This window comes from Suillus fuscotomentosus, assembly GCF_016647785.1.
Source record: "Suillus fuscotomentosus strain FC203 chromosome Unknown F5891scaffold_57, whole genome shotgun sequence".
Taxonomy (NCBI): domain Eukaryota; kingdom Fungi; phylum Basidiomycota; class Agaricomycetes; order Boletales; family Suillaceae; genus Suillus; species Suillus fuscotomentosus.
Genome location: NW_024539569.1, coordinates 117,192 through 136,948, shown reverse-complemented (window position 1 = coordinate 136,948; position 19,757 = coordinate 117,192). Strand labels below are relative to the sequence as shown.

The following is a 19,757-nucleotide window of genomic DNA, read 5'->3' as shown; positions in this document are numbered from 1 at the left end:
TGCCTTGGCCGCAGCAGAGCCAGAACCCACCCTACAGCAGGCCTTAAATGGTCCAGATGCCGTTGAATGGCAGGAGGCGGTGGACTATGAGATAAGTCAGTTGGAGAAGCTAGGTATGTGGGAGGTAGTGGACCCACCTCAAGGCGCCAACATCATACCGTGCCATTATGTCCTGGCCACTAAACGCGGACCAGACGGCGAGAAGCTGAAGTTGCGTGCCCGACTCATGGCAAACGGGCAGAGGCAGAAGCTCAGCGTCGACTACTTCAACACCTTCGCCCCCACAGCCAGTATGATAACAATCCGGATGGTCCTAGCGATGGCAGCTCAGCGAAACTGGGAGATACACCAGGTAGATATCAAAAGTGCTTACCTGTACGCCAGCATCCAGGAGGAGATATACATGCATGCCCCGCCCGGCTACTTGAAGGAGGACCAGCGTGGAAAGGTGTTGCGGCTGAGGAGGAGTTTACCTGGCCTGAAGCAGGCAGGATTCGAGTGGGCCGAAGAATTATCGGGCGTGTTCCTGAAGTTAGGATTCAGTAGGTCCAAGGTCGACCAAGCCGTTTATTATAAACACACCTTCAAAGAACATACCGTGATAACAGTGTCCGTAGACGACATGGCTGTAACGGCCAACGACCTCACCCATATCCAATGATTCAAGTCTGAACTCCAGCGACACTTTGAGATAAGTGACTTGGGAGAGCTAAAATGGTTGTTAGGTCTGAAGGTAACGAGGGATAGGGTGGCACGTACCATCATGCTATCGCAAAAGGCTTACGTCGCGACTATAGTCGAGCATTTTCGCCTGGGCGACGCCAAGAATATCCAGACCCCCATGGAGACTACGACAATGCTGTCAGTAGACCAAGCTCCCGCGACTCACGCTGAGATACAGGACATGCGCGATGCACCTTACCAAAGGGCCATTGGGTCCCTGATGTACACGGCCACTAGTACGCGGCCGGACATCGCATTTACAGTAGCAACGTTGTCCCAGTTCATGAGGAACCCCAGTAGACCCCATTGGGAAGCTGCAAAACGGGCCCTACGTTATTTGAAGGCAACAGACAGCATGGAACTCACCTTGGGAGTCACAGACACTGGCCTAGAAGCCTTCGTCGACGCAGATTGGGCATCCCAGCCGCACCAACACTCGATGTCGGGATACGTTGTCATGTTCAACAGCACACCCATAGCCTGGAGTGCGAGGAAGCAGCCGTTAATAGCATTGTCGACGGCAGAGGCTGAATATATCGCACTTACCAGTGTGGTGCGCGAACTCCTCTTCCTACAGCTCCTCATTGCCGAACTCTACGAAACCCCGAACCTCCCAATCCCCATACACTGCGACAATCAGGCTGCCATAGCATTAGCGTCCAACAGGAAGTTCCAGTCGAGAACGAAACATATCGACTTACGGTACCATTTCATCCGTGGACACGTTAAGAGTGGCGTCTTCAAGCTGTACTATTGCCCCACCGAGGACAACGTGGCTGATGCGTTTACCAAGGCCTTGGCACGGCCCAGACTGCAGAGGTTGAGGGGAATGATGTGTTTGGATAGCGCTCGAGGGGGAGTGTTGAGAGCCGATGAACCCGAGGACAGAAAGGCCGAGAAAGGAGGAAATGGGACTACGGCCGAAGAGTAAGGCAGCTCGAGGTGTGAGCGCCACCAAACGGAGATTCCAGACGACGTGTCAACGTCGGCTATCTTTTTCATTCGTTTAGTATATGTTTTCATCAAAAAGGCCAGCTGGCGCACTCACCATATAAAAGCAGCCATCCGCCATCGAAACATCTCAGATTCGTAATCCAAATACTGAGATGTGAGTCTTCTAATGTAACGTTTGAGTACGAGTACTAACGTATAACGTAGCTTACCTGTCTAGGTAAAAACATTCGTCAATAAAGAGATCTGAGATCTTACCTGTCTAGCCTCGCGTGAACGCCCTGCTATACACACAATAATATATACCTACAACGACTCGTTCACATTTCCCTTCGAACCCACTAACAGCTTTACATCAGGGTGCAAGCACCAGGAAATTAGACCGGAGGGTGCCAAATGGTAATACCCTCGATTATATTGAATCAACCCAGATACCGTTCGGACTTAAAAGGCAAACATTTTCAGCTATCCGTACCAAATCCGTACGCTACCTTCTATTCTTGCCTCATACACTAACCCCTAGGACGGCTCACAGGGCACCACGACTCGATGACTCTGTTTCCCCAGACCATATAGAAGGGACATGGTCATTCCTTCTTCATTATGGGTGGCTGCCAATTCGCCAAACCACAGCAGCGCAACCGCACGTTTCTGGGGAACACAACTGAAGAGAGATCGACGACGACATGAGGGCAGAATGCTACGTATAATTCCACGACGACCAGTTTCAGTTCCAAGTCTCACTGGTCAGGGAGATGCCGCTCCCAGAACAGTACATCGAGTCTCGACAAGTTTGAGGATGGCACACGCGAGGACCACGACGCCCAATGGCGGCTGTAGATGGTCCCCGCACGATGCAAGCACCCGTCTAGTCAAGGAGTCAGAAGCAAAGATTTGAGAAATATGGAAACCGGCTGATGAATCGGGAGTGCCAAGGGTCCTGGCATGGTAGCAGAAGTCCTGGCTCACGTATTAGGCTGTATTGTGGCAGTCGGTCCTCGATAGATAGAGCCGTGGCCTCCTGCTACAAAGGTTTGGCCTTTGTTTCCCTCGCAGTCCATGCTCATTCCAGCGGACGCAATGTATCGAAGATTTGTACTGCAGCGACCATTGGCACATGCGCCTGTAAGCACAGGATTCCCCCTCCATTCTGTGCCGTGACAGGGGGAGAACGTATCTGTGAATAGAATGAACACCGGGCGATGATAACAACGTAACTCGCCGCTAGTGCCACCAAAATGAAATGTCTGCGGCACACTGATGACGAAGCAACCACGTAAGCGATTATGCAACCCACTCACTCTGGTCCATAATATTTACTGTCTACGCGCAGGCGCAGCCGCCATTGTGCAAGAACAACCGATCAACAGCTCACGAACACCATCCTGATCTGTCAGTCAATTCCACGCGTGGAACACAAGCCAGGGCACTCATCTATATCGTATATCAAGCCCCGAAGCACGCAAACAAGCAACTGATGGATCCCCTCCAGGCTCCTCATCTCCATATCTATCTCCGCATCGACCCCAAAGCCTGCCCTCCGCTGATTACTGAGGCTGGGGGATGGAATGGAGGTGTCTGAAGACTAAAAGTGCGTCTTTTCATTGATCGTGAGAAATGATTAATGAGCACTTGAGCCGATCGTGTGATGATTGAGAAATTAGAATGAAGTACTTCTTCCCATCAAAAACACCAAATCGGCAATTAGCAATCCAACCTTCAGGCGAAACCACCATCTCATGCAATTCACCCATCTATGCCTTCTGCAGTGCAGTAACGACCGTTCAACGTTCAAACGTTCAACAGCCTCATCTCGTGGATGCCAATTCTGAAACCTATGGACAGCATCAGTCTCAGTCAACCCGGACTGTATACCATTCAATATTTGACTTGTAGTTTCCTGAATAATGTAGAACCTGTCACGTGGAAGTTGCCCCCAATGTGATCTTACTGGCATTGGATATGGGCCAAGTTTCAGTCGCTCGACTCAACACAGTGACTTTTGAACAGCGCAATTGGCGTTAGATATACTCCTTGATACCCACTGGTAACACATTTATTGACCGTGACGCACTAACAGGCTTCGAAGGAGATGAAGAACGGTTCGCTCGCTACAGGATCATCTTTGATGCGCTTACCACTCTTCAACTCGTTAATGCATTCACTTCCGAGAGTCAATGAGGTGCATCATTTTTTCGAGCCTGCGATGTTAAATAACTCAGAACATTGACTCCACAGGTCCTAAATGCGACGAAACGATTAATTATCAATCCGGTGGCGGCAGTACTTCTGTTCGAATCGCATAATGGTGGGTCTGTCAAAATTTCCTTGAAACATTAGATCCAATATTCATAAGAGTTACTTCGGAGTGTATGTACGAACATCTCCTAGATCCGGTATCCTATGATTCTCACGAGCAGCTCGCCTATCGTGTAGAAAATGTTAATGTCACTGACTTTGCCTGGTGAGCACTGATGTCCAGTTTTAGCTAAGACATGTAACGTTAACCACTCGTCCGTTTCATTCGGAACCGGGTGGCGTGAGCAGCAGGATCCGAAGATATTCAACGACCTGATAGGTTCAATTTTATCGTCCTACGCCAGGTAAGAGTAAGCATGATGTGCAAGTAACTGAAAACATACATTACCCTAGAGTATGTCATTCAATGGGGTCGTTTGATTTCAAGTTGTATCGACTTTGCATCGACTTGCAGTTTCCTGAATCAAGCTTAGCACATGAAGGCACGTGGTATTGTGTCTCGATGGGATCTCACTGGCATCAGACTGTCATTCGCTGGACATAGGCTAAGTTTCAGTCACTCGAACACATGGACTTCGAACAGCGCAATTGGCGTTACATGTATTTATTAATACCCATTGGTTACACATTTATTGACCGTGACACACTGGCAGGTTTTGCAGGAGGTTCAGAATAGTTCGCTCGCTACGGGAACACATTTGATATGCCAAACACTCTGTAACTCATTAATGCATTCGCTTCCAGGAGTCTCAATTGGAAAACAATGGTCAACGCGAGGTACATAATTTTTCAAGCTTGCAATATGCTATGTGGAACATCTCAGAACAGGTCCAATATGTGCCGACACTCCCATGTGATTAATCGTCAATCCGATGGCGGCAGTGCTCCTGGCTGAACTGCATAATGATGGGTGTGTCAAACTTTCTTTGAGTGCGTTCAGCATTATTGTGCAAAGTACATTCAGAATCAATAAAAAGGGTAACGCTGATGGAATTACTTCTGGATGTAAGTATGGACTGTAACATCCCCCCTAGATCAACTGGATCCATGTCCCATGATTCTCGTGAACGGCTCACCTGTCGTGTAGCTCAGGGAAGGTTACTCTCGGAACGCCACCCACTCCGGCCGGTGAGCACCTCACCCAAAACAACACGGCTCGGAGTTAACCATGATATTCTGTCTAGTTGTGATCAAGAATGTAACTACTCATCCGTTTCATTCGGAACTGGGTATCAAGAACAGCAAAGACCGAAGATATTCAACGACCTAATAAGTTCAAGTTCGTCGTCCCGCACAAGAGTAAGTATCATGTGCAAGTAACTTACGGCAGCAATTACCCTATAAAAGTTCCTCCGACTTGATCAGTTCCTATTAACACCCCCAGGTCAAGTACAGCGGCGCATCATGAGCCTATTCAAGATCCCCTTCATTCTGGTTTCAGCCGTTGGCATCCAGATTTCGTGACTGATCCTTCTCCACCACCGTCATCTAAAGAGAAGGTGATGCCCTCGTCGTCCGAATCATTCTTTGAATGGTTTTTGAAATTTCGCGGTACGAAGTTACTGCAGGTAGGTTGCTCCTGACCTCTGGTCGCTGTCTTCATTAATCTGTCGATAATATATAGATCAGTGTATGGGCAGCGTCGTTGGCTGAAGTGACTAGCATCCTGGCTATACATATAGATCCCTCGCACGTTCCAGAAGACATTTACGGCATTGGAGCTGTGCGGTTTTTACGTATTCTTCACCCTACACCAATCACCCCTGCTTTCCTTGCCGGAAGTATTGCCATCGCGATTGGCGGCATATTGAGGCTTTATTGCATGACGACGTTAGGAAAGCTTTGGAGCTTCCATCTCAGCGTCAGGAAAGAGCACAAACTCGTGACAAGCGGGCCGTACTCGGTGGTCCGCCACCCGAGCTACACTGGTCTCCTTTTCCAAAGCACCGGGATCGCCGTCATGTACGGAAGTCAAGGATCGTGGATGAGGCAGTCTGGGATATTACAAGTGCCTTTCATGAAAGTGTTAGCAATGACTAGCTTTTTCGTATTTCTCACATTAGCCGCTTGGGTTTCCATCAGCCGACCTGCCGAGGAAGACCAGATGTTGCAGCATGCTCTGGGAGAAGAATGGGAGAATTGGGCAAAGAAAGTGAAATACCGGCTTATTCCTGGAGTTTATTGATCAGATATAACACTAGAGGCTCCTCCCGTTTACTTCTTATACTTGTAACATAATGCAGGGATCGGTGCTTTCTGAGGTCGATTGTATGATGTACATGGTACACAGGATCTATCTGGTGGACCATTCCACTTTTGTCTGACATTCATCAGCGTCACTCTGAAGTGGTGTATGAAGCAGATTCTAGCACCATTTGCTGTTGTAATGGACGATGTCATTCCGTACATCAATAATGTGTAAGAAATTGAGAATAGCTCAAAACTAGAAAAGTAAACAAAAGAGTAGCAAAAACGGGAAGAAGATTTTGATTATGATCGCACAGATGTTTCACTGGCCAATAATGAGGGGGGATTGCTATCCCTCGTGCGATGGCGCGAAGGGAGACAGGATTCCTATTCGACTCCATTCAATTATTCCTTTTTTCCAGAGGAACTAGAGACCGCAAGTGGAAGAAGCAGATCGTGACAGAGAGTGGACTGTCTGACGAGTTGCGGGGAAGAACTCTGCCGAAGTCGGGTCTCGAAGTTGGAGTCGGAGAGGTTGCATCTGTGTCCGTGAAGAGTAGTCGTGCAATTAGTGAGCTCGACGAGAGTGCACATACCAAAGACTTCCCAATCCTCCCTCTCCAGGTCTTGCACGTCAAAACATGCGCGGCGTGACGGTATTCGTAGTACCCATCACAAGCCAGAAAGACCACATTCCACGTCGCCGAGCCCGAAATAGAAGAAGTTTAAAACGCTTGAAAGATCACGGGAGAAAAATTGCCAAGTACTTACCTGGGCCCTCGGCTTATCAGTATGTGAGGGTTATCAAAGGTTAATAGTGTTAAAACTTTGACCTTGAACGAAAGGCAGTGAGACAGTAGACCCGCAAGTGCTAGCTCGCCAAACGTAACGTTTCATTCTTAGGTCAAGCGCATGGACGTAGTGGCACAGAAGCAGATGACTCGCGTCGACATTGGTAATAAATACCATACAACATAGCATGCAACACAGCAACTAAACAAAGATCTCCGTCCTCGTGTATATACACGCCCTCAAACAGGACGTATCAATCAAACACAAGATAGGAAACGTGGGTACTAGCCCGCGCAAACCTAAGACAATGCCCCCCAAACAGCCAAGCCCGCGAAAAAGGACATGAGGCCGACCAAGACACCGACATAGGCAGCAGTATGCACACCTACACGTGGCAGGAGGGTTGGTGTGTGCAGCACTGCGAGGCTCGTGTGGAGGAGGAGGAAGAGGGGGGTAGTCACGATGAATGGGATATGCGAGCTGTCGTAGGAATGCATTTGTGAGGTCGCGTGAAGGAAATCTTTGAGTTGGTCAGTTACAGGGACGGATGACAGTTGGATTGATATGTCTGAGAGGGGGATGGAGAGTGGGGAGCGGAGGTATGCTGCGCTGAGGAGGAGAGTGAAGCCTATGGAGAGGAAGATGGAGTTGAAACGTTGGAGACAGGATATGAAGACTGGGATTTTCTGTGAGGGATCATTAGGGTGTGAATTGGAGACGCGGGGTATACGCACGATGACAGGAAGCCCATAAACCTCCTCAAGCTCATCTCTCATCTTTATCACAAGCAACTTTTCTAATCCACGATCAATGCGTGATTCCACGCTTCGAGTTTCTCCGTCTTCTAATGCGTCTTGGAATGTCTCGTGTTCCTGTTGTGGGGAATGCGGATTTTCGAGTGTTGGTTCAGATTCGTCAAGAGAACCGGATTTTATACGTTCGAGGAACTCGGTTTCTCTTCCCTCTGGGACCATGAGATCGCGGTAAAGAGCGAGTTGTTCGTATCCCTGTATAATGGCAGCAAGCACCTCTGCAAAGTTGAGGGAAAGCCACCAGACAGTGCGGAAAGCAGGGTCCTGGCAAGTAGGGATGGGATAGTCCATTGTGTGCCTAACTTGGAGAACTACGAGGGATGCGAGACGAAGGCCGTTTGTGATGAGGACATGTATGAATGTGCTTGCAAAAGATGCATATTGTAAAGGGAGTAGGAAGGAAGTGAGTGAGAATATGGGAATGCGGAGGAGATGAGTGAGACTGAAGAATGCGCTGGAGATGAGAATTTGAGGTAATGGGAAGGGGAAAGATGATGGGTATGGAGAAGGGAAGTCTGCTATGGGCCAAGCCAAGTCAGGGAGGAATGCTAGCACAGCGAAAATCGTTATTGCGAAAATTGGAACCAAAGCATTCAACAAGACTATCCGAGAGTATGAACCTAGAACAAAAGGTTAAGAAAACCAGCTGGAGAATGGCGACGCCACCATGATGTTCAGGGGAACGAACCAATGTACAATCCATTATTTTGAAGCTCCCACTCAACGTCGTCACCGTCTTCGTCGTTGTCCTGTGGACTAGGACTGGCAATGATACTACCGACTGGTGAGCTCATACTTGCAAAACCGAGGTCAGCATAAGCGTTGGTCGCTCTGGGCGCTGTCGGCTCGGAGTCTGGATCCCATAGCCGTTGACTTGCCATGTGAGGCAACACTGCAGCGACTGTTTGTACAACTCCTCTATGCATTGAGTTGGTTGGCAATGACCAGGTAGTCTACTGCATGTTTTATACGGCTGGGCCTGCACAGTGCGAACCTCCGCGTGTCCTATCAGCTCAGCTCGTATAACCATTGTAGGTATCATTACAATCTACTGCTACTACTAATCGCCGCCTACGATAGGTGAACCAACTACACGCCTCGTCCATGCTTCCCACCGAAACCTAGTCGCGTTGCTGGTGCTATGATGAAACAGTATCAGCATCAAAATCTCTATGGGTAGAATCAGGAAAATGAAAAGAATCAGCTTTCGATGCATTTCAACAAGAAAATGCTCCCATCTCCACATTGTACACCGGGAGACTTCACGAGAACACCACATTCGGTCCGCCCATCGAATAGATTTCATCCAAGAAAAACAACATTTGCAACAACGATTTTAAATGGACTGTAGACTTACAATAGGCAATCCACCACACATGACGCATACCTGAAGCGCAAGAGATCAGTCGATGGTCGAAACATAGAGAGAAAAGGATATGTCAGACAAGGCTGAAATCAATGACATTGTCCACATGTATATTCGGAATGTGGTAAAGTACTGGTAGTCATCACGAAGACCGGTGAACAACAAATGGAAGGAGCACTCACCGTCTACACCATCGCCATCGACGAACACTGCTTAATAGTGGGCACGTCCAATTTGAAAACTTTTTAGAGAGGAATTTGAACCTCCGACAGTCCCAAACAGTCGCGGAGCCACAAGTCTAAATCGTGCCGCCCGTTCCGAACTTGATCGCATCTATCTCAACCAACCATGCAATCCCTCCTCCGATGGGGTGTAGAAAACTCCAGTCCAAATGAAGCCCCACCACCCACCAATAAACTCGATCCTGGAATCATCGATCACATTCTCGGTAAACCAGATGCTCAACTCATGAAAGAAGCTCTTACAGTAGGCCTCGATGAAAGGCAGGCTGAAGATGATAGATTACAAGCGCTTGATGATCTCGAGATGGTGCGTTCCATCACGTTTGATTATCGAACCTCGTGTGTGGTTGCTTACGATAGAATGTAGCTAGTTCAGAATATTGATAATGCGAATGGTGATTATACTCCCGTGGATTGATTGATCCGATCTAACAAATGGTATGACACAGACCTAACGAAACTAGGGATATGGCAACCCTTACACAACCTCCTACTAGCATCCACTACGAGCGACGCACTCAGAATGCAAACCCTGTGGATAATCGGAACCGCGCTGCAAAACAATCCAGCTGCTCAACTCGCCGTAAGTCATCCTCCTTTTTCAGTGCACCCTCCTCTTAACAGGCATCCGGTTCATAATCAAAATTCAATTTACCCTAACTAAAGTACTTTGTGTTCATGTTCTATTTGATAACAGTACTTCGACCTCGACCCTCTCCCCGCACTCCTCAAATCCCTCTCCCCCTCGTCCAACTCCGCTGAGACCCGCTCACGAGCACTCTACGCGCTTTCTGGGCTCCTGAAACTGAATTCTGCTGCTGTTAAAAAGATGAGTGTGGCGGATGGATGGAGCGCGTTGAGGATGTGCTTGGAAGGTGTGTATCGTTCACAACCCCTATCTTCCTTTCATGACGATTGACACTCACACCTGACAGACTCAGAAATTCGTGTTCGCAGAAAAACGACATTCCTGCTAAACACACTCCTCCTCCCAACCTCCTCCCCTTCTTCCCAGGCTAACCTCCAACCAAACATAAGCCTCCCCACCTCAGAAAACGCACCACCCCCAATCCACGCAAATTCACATGCTTCGATGCTCTCTGATCCATCGTCCGTCTCTACGTCTGCTCTAACGCTCGCTGCAATTCAGGAGGACGGAGAGCAAGGGGGGTCTTTGCTCGATGCGTTGATATCAGCCTTGATCGAACCTGTCCCATTCGGTGTTGATGGCGAGATAGACAAAGATGACGAATTCCAGGAGAATATTGTTAGGTGAGTGCGATCCCAATCGCACTTTTCCTTCTTTCCGCTCCCGTTTTGGGTTGTTGATATTGGGACGGAACTAGGATTTTGTATACATTCGCGACGAGCTGCAATGGCGCTTTTTCAGCTGTACAGAAACGCAGTCTCTGGGGGTTCTTGGGAAAGCTTACTACGACGCAAGGAGAGGAGAACTTGGATTTTGGATTGACGAGTAGGGAATGGGAGGAGTTGAGTGGGGTTGTGAGGTCATAGTGCGTGCGGCAGGGGCGATGCAGGGGTTGTACTCGAAGTGGAATGAAATGGCATTTGTTTGATTTTGTTTCAACACCATTGTACTGCTAATGAAATCTGATATCAGATGATCGTTCGTTAGTGATAATGCCACTGTAGTGTTTTATCTAGCCCAACGGGTCACTAAGTAAGTGCTCTGATCTGCATCGACACTTATATAATATTATAAACTCCCGAATCTTCGGTATCCGGTTTCGATGACTGGTATCAAGCTACTTGCGATTCAGGGCGATAACGAACCTCGATCATCGATACTCTGGTAGGTACCGGCATCCATTGAGCCTGACTTGATGGGCATCCTTAAGGTCTTTTGCTCTAATACTCCCGTATTAAATTGTTAGTGTTCATTGTTGACGTCATGTTGCAGCTAGGATTTTATACACGTTCGTCACGAATTGCAACGGCAAGTTTCGAGCTGCAGAAAAGAATAGGTAGCGTATATTGCAGACAGAGGTGACAAGTTGTATGGTATCAATATCGTGCATAAAAATATATCATAGAGAGTAGGTAAAGCACATCAACAAGAATCCACCGAGATATAAAGGCATACGACTCGTGAAGGATGAGAAGATTTAATAATGACCATTGGTGTATTCAGGAGAGAGACAGCCGAGAAAGAGCCAGAAGCGAGTCCAAAGTCCAGCCCGTCTTATCGTTGCATCTGGGCGCGAGGTTGTTGAGGTCGTGGCTATGCCAGTAGTATCGCCAACGGGAGGTGTGGAGGACGAACCAGAGATCGCAGCCTGTTGTTGCGAAGATGACTGGGTGACATTGGGCTTTGGAGGCTGTGAGCTACTTGCGGTAGGGATCTTCGGAGGAAATAGTTTTTTCCGCTTCTCCCTCGCGCAAGCATTTCTCTACGTGAAATTAAGTGGTGTATGATGATCAAGGAAGAGAAGGAACATACACGTTTTCCCGGCGCACATGGGACCTCGACAACTGCGATACTGAGTCCTTGAAACCCAATGCCTTCACGTCTTCGTCTGCGTCGTTTTAAAATGTTTCGAGCCCAGTCGAGAGGAGAGGATAGTGATGTAGCACGAGCACTAGAGGGGCTGCGGTTGCGGTGGAATAAACGGCCGAGAAGTGTGCTGCCTGGTGATGCTGAGGAGGTGGAGCGGCTTCGTGCAGAGGACTGAGAACATGCCAGAGGTCAGGAGAATAAAATCGAATTGATAGTGAATCGTGATGACATACATGGGAACGATTTGGTGGAACTCCGTCGAAAAAACCTTGGGGTACCTGATAAGCAGGCGGACGTCGCTGAATCGGAGGTTGTGTAGCACTAGCCTAGAGCATATATAGTGAGAACAACAAGATCTTTTAATGAAGGTGTCACATACATGGAGTGCCGACTTGTTGGCCTGGCAGAGCGCATTCAGTTGTGAGAATATGCGACGGGCATTCATATTGACTCACCTTTGAATCCGAAAGTAAGTTGTCAAGGCCGACTTCTTTGACAATCGCAGCAACATTCCATATGTACGCGTTTTTGTCGCGGCAGCCAGTGGCTAGTATCTTTCCATCTTCCGAAAACGATACGGAGTAAGCTGGTTCTGCATGCCGTAGAGGCGGACCGATGAGTTGTCCATTGTCGAGGTTCCACAATAGCACTGTCCTGTCGCCTGATGCACTTGCGAGGATGCGGTCATTTGGTGATATTGCAATGGCAAAGACCCAGCTGGTGTGCGCTTCCAGTAGTGCGGATTGCTTCCATGTTTTGGTATTCCATGTCCTAATCGAGTGATCGGATGACCCGGAGATCAGAGTTTTCCCGTCCTTGGTCCAAGCCAGGCACGACACTGTCCATGTATGTCCTTTGAGAGTTGCGACCAGCTTGCCTGTCTTTGTGTCCCAGATTTTGATGGAGCACTCGATGTGTTCAAGTAATTCAGTCCGGGGCCCATCATATCCACCAGTCGCAATCCACGTGGACACGTCTGGTGAATAGACCGCTGCCCACACAACGGTGTGCCCAGTCTCGATTGGCTCGAGGATTCTCTCTCCGCTTTCCACGTCCCATTGCCTCGGAGTGCCATTGACAGATCCGCTTAACACTCTCAGACCATCCCGATTCCAGCAGACAGATAACATAGATCCTGTATGCCCCATCCATTTAGCGATGACTTTGCATGTGTCGATGTCCCACAACCTCACTCCGCCGTCCTCACTCCCGCTAGCCACTTTCTTCCCGTCCAGAGACAACGCTATACAGTACACTGCACCTTCTCCGTCTCTCCAGTCTTCTCCTATCTGTTTCCCGCTCTCCAGGTTCCATACTCGCAGCGAGCCATCATCTGAACAAGTGATGATTTGCTGTCCACCTGACAGGTGTATGACGCCTCGCACCCATTCGGTGTGTCCTTTGAATTCCTGGTGGGGTTTTATTGCTAATGTCTCTTTCGGTTTAGCAGTCAGTGAAGCCATACTCCAGAATTTCAACTACGGAGTGCAGCGCCATCTCAGCTTTCATTTGACAGATTTCAAAATCATCACTTACGAGGAGGTCTCTTAAGCAGCGATGGGCAGGCAGCAGGGAATGATGGCTTTGGTGGAAAGTCACAGTTGAATTCACTCCTTCCTTGTACGTTGTTATAGCATCGTGTTCGCTTCACAGTGTATACACAACATAGGCTGTGCACCTGAAGCGCCAAGTATCATAGGGTCATCTGCAAAACGACTGAAATGAACGCTAACTTGTGCGCGTTACGGACACTTACCAATGCTTATCAGGCGATTGGTGGAGATGCTGAACACCAATATAACGCACCATAAGCTAGGCAAAATGCACGGGTCAGGGTAACCCGCATGGGGTGCAGGTTTCCCTGGGGTACGGGTACGGGTCTAGCGCTGGTGTACCCGTACCCTTGGCACGGGTTTCGAAAGACTTGGCCTAGTAGCTGTCTGTCAACAAAAGTTCAGAGGTAGTACACATGTCAATGAAAACTCTAGTGTACATTTGGGCAAGGCCCATCAATATTTTATGAGCCCATATTGATATAATTCACCCAACTCTCACTGTGTCCATGGATGAGCCTAATACTTCCAAACGAGTACCCAAGATCTCTGAGGCCGACAGACTCGGTGATAGCGTGAAGACACAGCCAAAAAAAGCCAAAGCTAGCCTACCCACTGGAGACACTCTCACCAGCCTGAGTGAGGAGAGGGTGCCCAAGAAAGTTACCGTAACATTTCTGGCAGATAATTCTGTGACGGCGTCATCACTGGCTGCACCAAGTCGAGGAGCCGTTGTCCACACAGAGCAGGAAGACACCTTGCTCAGTGATGAACCAACTAATGATAGTGTTGAACTTGTGCTGACCGACTCGGAGGTTGAAGAAGAAAGTGCCAAAGATGAGCTAAGTAAGTTTAGAAACCTAAAACACAACATAAACTCAATGAAAATGAACAGAGCAGCTCATGAAAGATTGGAACTCACCGGCATATGCCTTCTTTGATCCAGTTCCAAAGATCATCGAGCAGAATGGGCGGAGTTCCTGGACCCGTCTAGGGTACAGGTATAACGATTTTTTTGTCTGTCTCCTGTTGGAGAGTCTCGATATGTTCATATTTTCTCGCGCCCTCTTATTTCTCTCTTCGTCTCCTGTTTCGGTGGTGCTGGTCGCTTGCTACCACATGGCTACATCTTCGTCGTCTGCTGCGGCTTCTCCGTTTGCTCTTATTTCTCCTGTCTCTCTTGTTTCAACAGATCAGCAAATGACTGGTGATAGGGTGTCTTGTCCAATGATCGCTACTGGCCCGCTCGCAGTCCGCTCGGTTTGCTTGTTTCGGTCCATAATTTCTCGCGCTTCTTATTGTTTTCCCTTGCCCCCTTTCGTTGAGGGGCTTCTTCTCTGAACCGTCTTCGTCGTCCACTGTGCGTGCATGACTTTGTTCCTCGTGCTTCTCTTGTCATCACAGATTACCATATTGCTGATGATGGTGTGTCTGTTGTCTCCTCATTCCTGCTCTGGAGGTTGTTTGAGTATCATGGAATATCCAGAGCGCGGTTCACCGCTGCTCAGCAGGATCCAGCTGGAGTATCCTTGACGGTGTCTGCTCCTACTATACGTCATTTGATTGATAATTTTCCTATGATGACTCGTGCTCATTTCGATGATTTGGCTTGGTCTCATTCTCTGTCTGTCAAGGCAACTGATATGCGCAATTATGTCCCTGATCTGATCTGCGTCCATATGTGTTATGAACACTGTGGTGACTTATTTTCGTTTTCAAGCACCTGTCGCACGTGCGACACCATTTCGCTGCAGAATATCTTCCTGAACCCTTTTCGCAATCAAGTCCACAGACGTGCGCTCTTGTGAAGGCCTCGTCCTGTGTGATGCTTTCCGATATGACACGCGTTGCTACTCGCAAACAAAATTCTGTGGCGCATCGATGAGACTTTCAATCTGATGTTGCTGTGGACCAGGATGATCTCCAGTTCCTCACGATTTGCACGATGACAAGACTCACATCATTTGTTGTGCATAGTTGCTATACAGACAACCACGCCAGCCGCTCAACTTGTCAGCCAACTTTCAATATTACGGCCATGAGCGGTTGCCGGATGCTGTATATTGTGCACTGAAGAGTGCCTCTCTGTATGATCTCATGTTAATTTCGCGTGCTCGTGCGTCTCATATCACCCATTTTTTATAATCAAGGGATTGTTGCCATTTGTTCGCAAAACTCGCCTCAGTTGCAAACTTTGCCACCACCCTCATATGATGAAATCCGTGATGCCGTTTGTGGCGTCTTTACTGGCCATAATCAGTCCCCCACGCGAGAGACATCGAGAAAGATGCGAGTGATTCTTGTCACCAAGACTATTGTGTAGACGAATCTATTTGATTCTATCGATGATGCTGATGGTCGCAGTATTCTTTGTGCCCTCGACATTTGTCGTTTGGAAGCAAGCGATAACGTCAATTCATTTGATTCTCATGTTGTCCGTGATGTTTTGGCGCCAGATTCTGTTGTGAATGAAGACATTGCTCTCGAGGCAGTAGGTTCCAAGAAGTTGTGAGAAAGCCGTCGGACTGGGTTTGTGGTGCAAGATACGCGAAATAACGGGTCCAGGGGTGCCCGGAGGGTTGTTGTATGCATAGTGCTGCCGGAGTCCGGTTCAGAACTTCGGTTCGGACCTGAACCTTTCCGGACCGGACCTATGTAACTTTTTCCGACAGTCAGTTTCGACGAGTCGCTCTGAGTATCACGCTAATTGTGATGCAGATCGATAGCACTGACCAATTCTTGCTCTGGTAGCGGCGTTGATCAAGCCTGGTCTGACTTGACGGGGAGATGGATTCTAGATCATTAATTCACACTATCTTGGAGCTAGAATTTTATACACGCTCGTCACAAGTTACAACGGCGGGTTTTCAGCAGCAAAAAAACGTATGGGTAATATACATTGCAGACGAAGATGGCGAGGCATTTGGTATCGGTATCGTACATAAAGGACGGGTCGAAATGCATCAGAGAAAGTGGGTCAAGTACATCAATGAGAGTCCATAGAGAGATGTAAAGACATACGACTCGTGGAGGATGAGAAGGTCTAATGATTACCGTCCGTATATTCAGGAGAAATACAACCAATGAAGAGCCAGAAGCGAGTCCAGAGTCCAACGTCTCTGATCGTTGCGTGAGGGCGTGATGCTGTTGTTGAAACTGTAGCTGCGGTAGCATCACCGGCAGCAGGCGTGGTGGACAACGAAGAGTCAGCTGTCTGTGGTTGCGAAGATGGTTGAGCGATGTTAGGCTTGGGAGGCTGTGGGCTTCCTGCAGTAGAGATCTTCGAGTGTGATGGTTTCGTTTTCTGTTTCTGTTTCTTTTTTGCAAATGCAACCTCCCCTGCTGAAGCATTTCTCTATGTGATATTAGACGAAGTTGCCAGTGAACATCCGAGAGAGAGAGAGAGAGAGAGAGAGAACATACATGTTTGTCCTTTGCATACGGAACGTCAACAGCAGGGCTGCGCCCTTGCAACTCGGTACCTTCACCGCTTCGCCGACGCTGTTTCACAAGGTTTCGAACCCAGTCGAGAGGAGAGGACGGTGATGTAGTATGAGCACTGGAGGAGTTGCGGTTGCGGTGGAATAAACGACCAAGAAACGTGCTACCTGGCGGTACTGAGGAGTGGTGATGGTTTCGTGCGGAGGACTGAGAACATGAAGGTCAGGAAAACAAAACCAAATTGATAGTGATGACATACATGGGAACGATCTTGTGGGATTCCATCAAAGAAACCTTGGGGTATCCGATCATTAGGCGGACGCTGTTGCACTGGAGGTCGTATAGTACTAGCCTAGAGCATGTATGGTGAGAACAACAAGATCTTTTAATGAAGATGTCACGTACATGGAGTGCCAACTTGTTGGCCTGGCAGAGCGCATTCAGTTGTGAGAATATATACAATGAGACATCCATATCCCTTCACCTTTGGATCTGAATGTAGGTCATCGAGGTCAGCTTCTTTAACAATCGCAGCAACATCCCATGTGTACGCGTTTTCATCGTGGCAGCCAGTGGTTAGTATTTTTCCATCCACGGAAAATGACATGCAATCCACATAATTTGAATGCTGTAGGGGCGAGATGATGAGTTGTCCATCGTCGAGGTTCCACAATAGCACTGTATGGTCGAATGATGCGCTTGCGAGGATGCGGTCATTAGGTGATATTGCAATGGCATAGACCCAGTCGGTGTGCGCTTCCAGTACTTGCTTCCATGTTTTGGTATTCCATGTCCTAATAGAGTCATCACATGACCCGGAGATAAGAGTTTTTCCAACCAGGCAAGTCACTACCCATGTATGTCCTTTGAGAGTTGCGACAAGCTCGCCTGTCTTTGTGTTCCAGATTTTGATGGAGCACTCAGTGGGTTCTCCAGCCCGCCGGGGCCCGTCATATCCACCAGTCGCAATCATGGACATGTCTGGTGAATAGACCACTGCCCACACGTAGGTGTGCCCAGTCTCGATTGGCTCCAGGATTGTCTCTCCGCTTTCTACGTCCCATTGTCTTGCAGTCCCGTCGCGTGATCCGCTTAACACTCTTCGACCATCTGGGTTCCAGCAGACAGACCACACTAAATTTGTGTGCCCCATCCATTTAGCGATGACTTTGCATGTGTCGATGTCCCACAACCTCACTCCGCCGTCCTCACTCCCGCTAACCACTTTCTTCCCGTCCGGAGACAACACTATACAGCGCACTCCACCTTCTCCGTCTCTCCAGTCTTCTCCTATCTGTTTCCCGCTCTTCAAGTTCCATACCCGCAGCGAGCCGTCTTCTGAACAAGTGATGATTCGCTGTCCACCTGGCAGGTGTATGACGCCTCGCACCGTTTCGGTGTGTCCTTTGAATTTCTGGTGAGGTGTCATTAATATTGCTGATGTCTCTTTCGTATTAGCAGTCGGTGAAGTCATGCTCCAGAATTCTGAATTCCTACTACCAGTGCAGTGTTGTTTTAGCCTTCATTCATTCAATCCCAGAATTGACACTTACGAGAATATCAGCGACGCGCGGACAGCAGGGTAGCAGGGTATACACAGTTTTTTTTTGATCCTTGTTTATTGCCCGTTGGGGCGGAGCCCTATGGTAGACTGTATCTACTGTTACTAATATGTGCGTATGTGCGGATGGAGAGTCTTGTACATTTGCAGTAGAATTCTTCGAGGGCCACGGTCTTTTCCGTTGCTATCTCGCGCAAGCGTTTCTCTGTATAACATTAGGTGGAGTTAAACTGACAAACAGAAAAAGAAAAAACGTACAAGTTTTCACTTCGCAAACAGAACTTCAACAAATGCAGGGCTGTGCCCTTGTAACTCGGTGTCTTCACTTTGTTCGCGCCATTTCAAAAGGCTTCGAGCCTAGTCGAGGAGGGATGACGGTGACTTATCATGGGCATCAGAGGGGCTGCAGTGGAACAGACAGTCAAGGAACGTGCTACCTGGAAGTGAGGATCGAACTTGATGGTATAGGAAAGCAGATCCTATAAGATCGAACACGTATACTCGTTTGTCGCCATCAGACTATGCAGAAATTGGATCGATCTTGTTTCCTGGATCTGGCTTGCACAAATTTTGGAGGTCATGCTCGCTCACAAGGCGATCTGCAGCTGATTCCAGGAGGGATGTCAAAAGAAGTATGTGTAGTGTCTGTGTTTTTGGCAGTTGAAGCAGAGAAAAATGAGGGATGATGCATGATGCATGATGGGTGACCAGGCTAGGATGCGGATTGTTCAAGTTAGTAGGAGCTCGTGTTTCGTGGACGGCTGGTGTTAGGTGTTCGGGGGACGTTCTCCGTAGATAGTTCCTCCTCGGACGATGATAATGATGTCTTTGGAAGATGTTCGGGTAGAGCACTTCGAACCCATAACGAAACTGCCTGGCCAGCAGCGTTAACTTGAACTCCTCGATCTGTCCTTCCACGTTTCTCCACAACTATCCAAGCGCCAGTTTCGTCAACGAGCCTTGCCTTTACAAAGGCTTTAAACAAGACATCCTCGACTATTGGAAGGGTCATCGGTCCGCCAGCTCCTTGTACTCCCAACCCGAATAACAAAACTTGATAGCGATTTTTGCGCTTCGGGTGAGACGAAAAATGGAACGGTTTTTTTGGATGATCCACACGGATTGCAGGGATTCCTAAGCGAATGACCGACCCAAACCCGAATACCAGTTAGTAGCTTTGACCACCAGTCGAACGATGTGAACCGTTCGGGAGTTGTAACGGTACATATAGTCGGAATGGGATCAGCTTGAAGGGTTCAATTTGCTTTTACCACACCACACTATAGCTAATGATTTCCGAGTCGGACGCCTGGCAGGCTTATCTGATATTTGGTTAACACGAACAAAAATGA

At 48.3% G+C, this 19,757-nt stretch overlaps 6 protein-coding genes across 6 annotated transcripts; 4 read left to right on the top strand and 2 right to left on the bottom strand.

Moving 5' to 3' along the window:
- Nucleotides 1–5,212: 5,212 nt before the first annotated feature.
- F5891DRAFT_606137 (uncharacterized protein) lies at nt 5,213–6,296 on the top strand. Its single transcript, XM_041372440.1, has 2 exons — nt 5,213–5,501; nt 5,558–6,296. The coding sequence occupies exons 1-2, from the start codon at nt 5,436–5,438 to the stop codon at nt 6,116–6,118; spliced, it is 627 nt and encodes a 208-aa protein (XP_041221828.1). The 5' UTR covers nt 5,213–5,435; the 3' UTR covers nt 6,119–6,296.
- A 743-nt stretch (nt 6,297–7,039) lies between these two features.
- F5891DRAFT_1055021 (uncharacterized protein) lies at nt 7,040–8,659 on the bottom strand. The gene is made up of 3 exons (XM_041362641.1): nt 8,413–8,659; nt 7,647–8,344; nt 7,040–7,598 (listed from the first exon to the last, which is right to left on the bottom strand). Exons 1-3 carry the CDS (start codon nt 8,648–8,650, stop codon nt 7,212–7,214), a joined length of 1,323 nt encoding a protein of 440 aa, XP_041221827.1. The 5' UTR covers nt 8,651–8,659; the 3' UTR covers nt 7,040–7,211.
- A 699-nt stretch (nt 8,660–9,358) lies between these two features.
- F5891DRAFT_1055019 (armadillo-type protein) lies at nt 9,359–10,996 on the top strand. Its single transcript, XM_041362640.1, has 6 exons — nt 9,359–9,639; nt 9,700–9,727; nt 9,782–9,915; nt 10,030–10,207; nt 10,268–10,604; nt 10,679–10,996. The coding sequence occupies exons 1-6, from the start codon at nt 9,439–9,441 to the stop codon at nt 10,845–10,847; spliced, it is 1,047 nt and encodes a 348-aa protein (XP_041221826.1). The 5' UTR covers nt 9,359–9,438; the 3' UTR covers nt 10,848–10,996.
- Nucleotides 10,997–13,912: 2,916 nt separating this feature from the next.
- On the top strand, nt 13,913–14,744 carry F5891DRAFT_1193251 (uncharacterized protein; the record flags this gene model as incomplete). The annotated part of the gene is made up of 2 exons (XM_041367703.1): nt 13,913–14,249; nt 14,299–14,744. The coding sequence occupies 2 exons, from the start codon at nt 13,913–13,915 to the stop codon at nt 14,742–14,744; spliced, it is 783 nt and encodes a 260-aa protein (XP_041221825.1).
- An 808-nt stretch (nt 14,745–15,552) lies between these two features.
- Nucleotides 15,553–15,726, top strand: F5891DRAFT_958937 (uncharacterized protein; the record flags this gene model as incomplete). The annotated part of the gene is made up of 1 exon (XM_041375604.1): nt 15,553–15,726. A coding segment is annotated over one exon (174 nt), but the record flags the coding sequence as incomplete, so codon positions are not given.
- A 3,412-nt stretch (nt 15,727–19,138) lies between these two features.
- On the bottom strand, nt 19,139–19,507 carry F5891DRAFT_958958 (uncharacterized protein; the record flags this gene model as incomplete). The annotated part of the gene is made up of 1 exon (XM_041375606.1): nt 19,139–19,507. A coding segment is annotated over one exon (369 nt), but the record flags the coding sequence as incomplete, so codon positions are not given.
- Nucleotides 19,508–19,757: the final 250 nt, after the last annotated feature.

What these genes read in the sequence shown, in the direction of transcription:
- F5891DRAFT_606137 (XM_041372440.1), top strand. Translation starts at nt 5,436, where the DNA reads ATGCCCTCGTCGTCCGAATCATTCTTTGAATGGTTTTTGAAATTTCGC. An exon ending in GCGGTACGAAGTTACTGCAG is followed by an intron (nt 5,502 to 5,557) that starts GTAGGTTGCTCC and finishes GATAATATATAG; the next exon opens with ATCAGTGTATGGGCAGCGTC.
- F5891DRAFT_1055021 (XM_041362641.1), bottom strand. Translation starts at nt 8,650, where the DNA reads ATGCATAGAGGAGTTGTACAAACAGTCGCTGCAGTGTTGCCTCACATG. An exon ending in AAATAATGGATTGTACATTG is followed by an intron (nt 8,345 to 8,412) that starts GTTCGTTCCCCT and finishes CTTTTGTTCTAG; the next exon opens with GTTCATACTCTCGGATAGTC. An exon ending in TTTATGGGCTTCCTGTCATC is followed by an intron (nt 7,599 to 7,646) that starts GTGCGTATACCC and finishes GATCCCTCACAG; the next exon opens with AAAATCCCAGTCTTCATATC.
- F5891DRAFT_1055019 (XM_041362640.1), top strand. Translation starts at nt 9,439, where the DNA reads ATGCAATCCCTCCTCCGATGGGGTGTAGAAAACTCCAGTCCAAATGAA. An exon ending in GAATATTGATAATGCGAATG is followed by an intron (nt 9,728 to 9,781) that starts GTGATTATACTC and finishes GGTATGACACAG; the next exon opens with ACCTAACGAAACTAGGGATA. An exon ending in TTCCAGGAGAATATTGTTAG is followed by an intron (nt 10,605 to 10,678) that starts GTGAGTGCGATC and finishes GGACGGAACTAG; the next exon opens with GATTTTGTATACATTCGCGA.